This window comes from Lolium perenne, chromosome 5, assembly GCF_019359855.2.
Source record: "Lolium perenne isolate Kyuss_39 chromosome 5, Kyuss_2.0, whole genome shotgun sequence".
In the NCBI taxonomy this organism is placed as follows: Eukaryota; Viridiplantae; Streptophyta; class Magnoliopsida; order Poales; family Poaceae; genus Lolium; species Lolium perenne.
In genome coordinates, this window is record NC_067248.2 from 224,652,753 (window position 1) to 224,657,225 (window position 4,473).

The 4,473-nt window shown below is 53.7% G+C and overlaps 1 protein-coding gene across 1 annotated transcript; it reads left to right on the plus strand.

Annotated features, from left to right (window-relative positions):
• The first annotated feature begins 3,210 nt into the window (after positions 1–3,210).
• LOC127302076 (zinc finger A20 and AN1 domain-containing stress-associated protein 1-like) lies at positions 3,211–4,237 on the plus strand. The gene has a single exon (XM_051332424.2). The coding sequence runs from the start codon at positions 3,421–3,423 to the stop codon at positions 3,913–3,915; it is 495 nt and encodes a 164-aa protein (XP_051188384.1). The 5' UTR covers positions 3,211–3,420; the 3' UTR covers positions 3,916–4,237.
• Positions 4,238–4,473: the final 236 nt, after the last annotated feature.

Genomic DNA, 4,473 nt, shown 5'->3' on the forward strand with positions numbered 1-4,473 from the left:
GGTGAGTATATGCTCGTATATAAGAGCGTCGTCTTTGTAGTGTGTTTCGAAAGAAAAAATACATGGCACGGCCGCGCGCCCGCGAATGGAGCAAACGGGTCCACGAATTAGCCGTGTCGGCATGCAAGTTGGATCGTATAGGACCCGCAATCTAGTACTAGTAGTATTCTGGTACTATAGGATTTGACAGAGTATTAGGCGCACGAAGATTCACGGAGAGTGTGTGTTGGCGCAGGACAGTGACGCGGAGGCGGGGGTGAGCCGCCGAAGAAAGGAGCGGAGCGGCCGTGCTAATCCAGACAGCTCGGCGGCGGAAGGCGACGCGCACGCGGCCAGGCAGCTTAATTTTATCGATCGGGGCCATGGCCGCAACGTGCGGGCTATGGAAGAAGCCGACGCGATCGACGACGCCTTCCAATCTCCTGCCTAGCCGACCTGCCGTTGGATTGATTTTCCTGTTGGTTTCTGCCATCCTTCGGCCGCTCTGCTTGCTCGGGTCAGGCGGGTCAGCATCGGCTGGCTGAGTGGCTGGCGGCTACTTCCTCCAGCCTCGGGACACGGCGCGGCCGTGCCGTGCCAACCATCACACGACACACACACGGCTGAGGGCTGACCCGTCCGTGTCCACGAAACGCCACGGCAAAGGCGCCGCTGACCATCCTACCCCTACACGCTGCAGCAATCGCGACGCCTCTCTGGATCCACCAATATCTCTCTACCTGAGGCCTACAGTGCGCCACGACGGCGAGCGGCGGCACGTCGCTCACGTTTCTTTCCTCTTTCTCGCCAAGCGCCTCGACGGGCATGCCTTTACCGGCCACGAGCACGGCCACCCCTATTTCCGTGGGAGGGGCGACTAGTCAACACCAGCCAAATTCTTAGCGTAAAGCCACTGCTTTTCAATCTAACTATCACTTGGTTTTCGGGAGGAAAACCAACCACATTTCATCGAGGTTTCCGCAAAATAGCACTATACCGGAATTAAACAAGAATCGACAGCGGTTCTAGCCAGGGAGACCCACCAGCCAAAGCGTATTTGCTGAGGTGGACTAGGTTCCACTTGTCATCCTTACTAAAATAAGTTAAGATATCGAAAAAAAGAGAGAAGTCGTCTCATTCTAACAAAATCCCCACACGAAGCCACGTGGCTTTGGGTTCCACTATCGTGATATAAGGTAACGATAAGAATTCAACATTCCGATAGACCAAAAAAAAAAAGTAAGTAAAACAAATGGTCATCTACAAGTCCTCCCGAAAATCAGAGAGACTGAAATAGAACAAGTTTGAGCAACCTCAAGAGGGCTACCTCAGGTCCAGACCAAACCACCATGGTGAAAAAGAAGACCATTACAATTTGCTAACGAATTTTTTTTTTTTTTTTTGAGGAAGGATCTGATTAATAAAACAGGAAAACTCAGTACAAATTACAGCTAGGTCCAACAGAAACAAAGGAAAAAGCACAAGAACCCAGAAATTTGCACAGAGCACCCTAAGCTTCCAGAAAAGATCACAATCAGATCCACAACTTGCCCCAAGAAACCTAGGCGACGGCGCCGCCGCCGTACCCCTCGCCGCCGGGAAGAAGTCGCCGCCCCACCTTGTAGAAGGCCGCAGGAGCTGTCCGCCTCTGGAGGACGGATCCGAGCGTCGCTGAACGAACACGGCCACAGCAGACACTCCCCGCAACCACCCTTCTTCCAGCCGGCGACGCGCCACCTAGGTCCACCACCACGGACCCCTCACCACCTCCGAACGCAGCTCCTCGCCACCAAGGCCGGCCGGAGGCTGAAGCGTCGAAGAAGAAACCCACCGAACCACCTGCCGCAAACATGGACGCCGACCTCCACCCGCTCCTCCTCGCCACCGAGGCCGGCCGGAGAAGCAGAGGCGCGTAACCACGCCCGACGAACCTCCACTACCTCCCCGGCACCAAGGCCAGAACGGGGAAAGGAGGGGGAGGACAAACTCCAACACGACGAAGCCGCCGCCACCGTCTTCAGCAGCATCGCCTGGAGACCAAAACAGAAACCTACCCCTACCTATCTACACGCAGGACGAGATCCCGGAGCTCCCCTCCACCTCACGGCGCCAGAACGGCAACCGGAGGCGAAGGGGAGCGGCGGATCCTCCGGCGAGAGCTGGAAACTTTAGTCGCCCTTGGTTCTGTGGAACAAGTGTTTCAACACGCATGCAAGTTCTTTCCTAACGAATTTATTTTTATACACAAAGAGAGCTAAGAACATCCCTTCTTTACATTGCATCAGCAAACATCCCCCAGCTAGGCATCCTCGCCTTCTTCCGAAGCTTCCTAGGCATCCTCGATGCGCAAGCGTCACTTCCTCGATGACGAAGCTTCAAGAGATAAAGCCGACTCTTGCAAAGTATCAACACATGCTCAAATGTCATTTTTATCGTTACCGAATTGAAGTCCCACCAATGCATTTAAAAGACACGTGCATATGGAATAATATCAGCGGGGAAATAATCAATTGAATTCAAATCTGGTTGTCTCCTTCAGATCCCCTTAGAGACAACACCAATGGCCATGGCCACCTAGCCCTCCTCCGCACCAACGCGCAAAGGTCGAGGGCCTAGCCGCCACCGTAACAACATGCTCGCCCAGTCATCCGCGCCTACGCCCACCAGCACGCGCTGCTTGTGTGGAGGTTGGGGCTACATGCCACGGAGGCACTCAAGGAGGGAGGTCGTGCTCCACGAACTAGCAAAATCTCTAGAAAATTAAATATGATGAATTCTTTTTCGTGAAATCCAAAAGTGGAGCCACTTAGAGCATCTCCAGCGACCACACCTAAATACTAATCGGCAACACACGTCTGGGTTGGCGAGAATTTTCGGCAGTTGCAAATATGGTCGATTGCCTTGTTTTCTACAGTTTCTTTAAATTTTGTTGGCACTTATATTAGGTTCGAGATATGAATTTTTTATTAAAAATGCCGATGCGAGCAGTTTTCTCACTAGAATCCCTAAACCGGTGCTAGTTAGAATTTAGTGCTTGCATGGGGAGATGCTCTTGGTAAATTAAATTTTGATAGCAACGTGGTGATATTTAGCAAATCTATCCGCTGGCGTCCGTGACCGAAACGGAGGGCAGCGTCGCCAATTCACCCATGCCCGCGCGCCACGCCAACGGGGCCAATACCGGAAGAGGAAAATAGTATAACACGCGGGGGCGGGAAGGTCGTTGTCTCGTCCTCGAGAGAGCGCGTCCCCCCGTCCGTCGTCTCCTCCCGATAAAAGGACCCCGATCTTCGCTCCGTTCCCCTCGCCGATCGATCCAGCTCAAGAAACCATTCTCCATTTCTCTCCTCCCCCAGCCACCATCCAGCCAGCCTCTCTCTCGTACCGCGACGTACGCGCGGACTCTCCGGACCAGACACAGACACAGCCCGTTCGTTTCCCATGGCGCAGCGCGACCACAGCAAGGAGGAGCCGACGGAGGTGCGGGCGCCGGAGATCACGCTCTGCGCCAACCGCTGCGGCTTCCCGGGCAACCCGGCCACGCAGAACCTCTGCCAGAACTGCTTCCTCGCCGTCGCACGCCCGTCCTCGCCGTCCTCCTCCTCCATGCCTGCGGCAGTCTCCGTCTCCACCCCCGCGGCGGTCGTCGACAGGCCGAGGCCGGCTACGCAGGTTGAGCTATCGCCGTCCAGCCCCGCCGTTGACCAAGCTCCGGCGCTGGAGGTGAAGCCCGCAAAGACGTCGGTGAACCGGTGCTCCAGCTGCCGGAAGCGCGTCGGGCTGACCGGGTTCCGGTGCCGGTGCGACCGGACGTTCTGCGGCGAGCACCGGTACTCGGACCGCCACGGCTGCACCTTCGACTACAGGGCGGCCGCCAGGGACGCCATCGCCAGGGACAACCCCGTCGTGCGCGCGCCCAAGATCGTCAGGTTCTAAAGAGAGGATCGAGGCGTCTTAGCCCAAGGCAAAGAAAAAGCTGTGTTGTTATGCTGTTCTTCGATGTGTTTCCCTTTTAAAAATTTATAAATTGAAAAATGGGGAGGTATTGAGAGGTGGGAGGAAAAAGAATAGCCTGTGTAATATAATGAACCGGTGGTTGAGGCGAATGGGAAAGAAATGGATTTGGATGTGTATGTTCCACGCAATTCAACCATCTGGCCAATTCTTCTCTCTGTGCAACATAATTTAGCATTGTTCTTCATATACTCCTATTTTCAAATAGAGGTAGTAATATTTATAAATCATCATGATTGCTCAATCATTGGAGGAATCAAAATGAGTAGCTAGCTAGCTTGATTGATTGATTGCCAAACATTTTTGGTCCATAGGAGTATTTAAACCGAAACCGCTTTGTAAAGGTGCCTCCCTTCGCCTTTGCATTTGTTTGGTCCTGGGTGCTCAATTAGCAGGGGTGTGTCATTGCCTCTGTCCTTCGAGAATGCATCATTGCTGGATTATTATTCCCTAACAAAATACGCAGAGCAGAAAGCAAGA

Coding starts and splice junctions, on each gene's coding strand:
- LOC127302076 (XM_051332424.2), top strand. CDS start 3,421: ATGGCGCAGCGCGACCACAGCAAGGAGGAGCCGACGGAGGTGCGGGCG.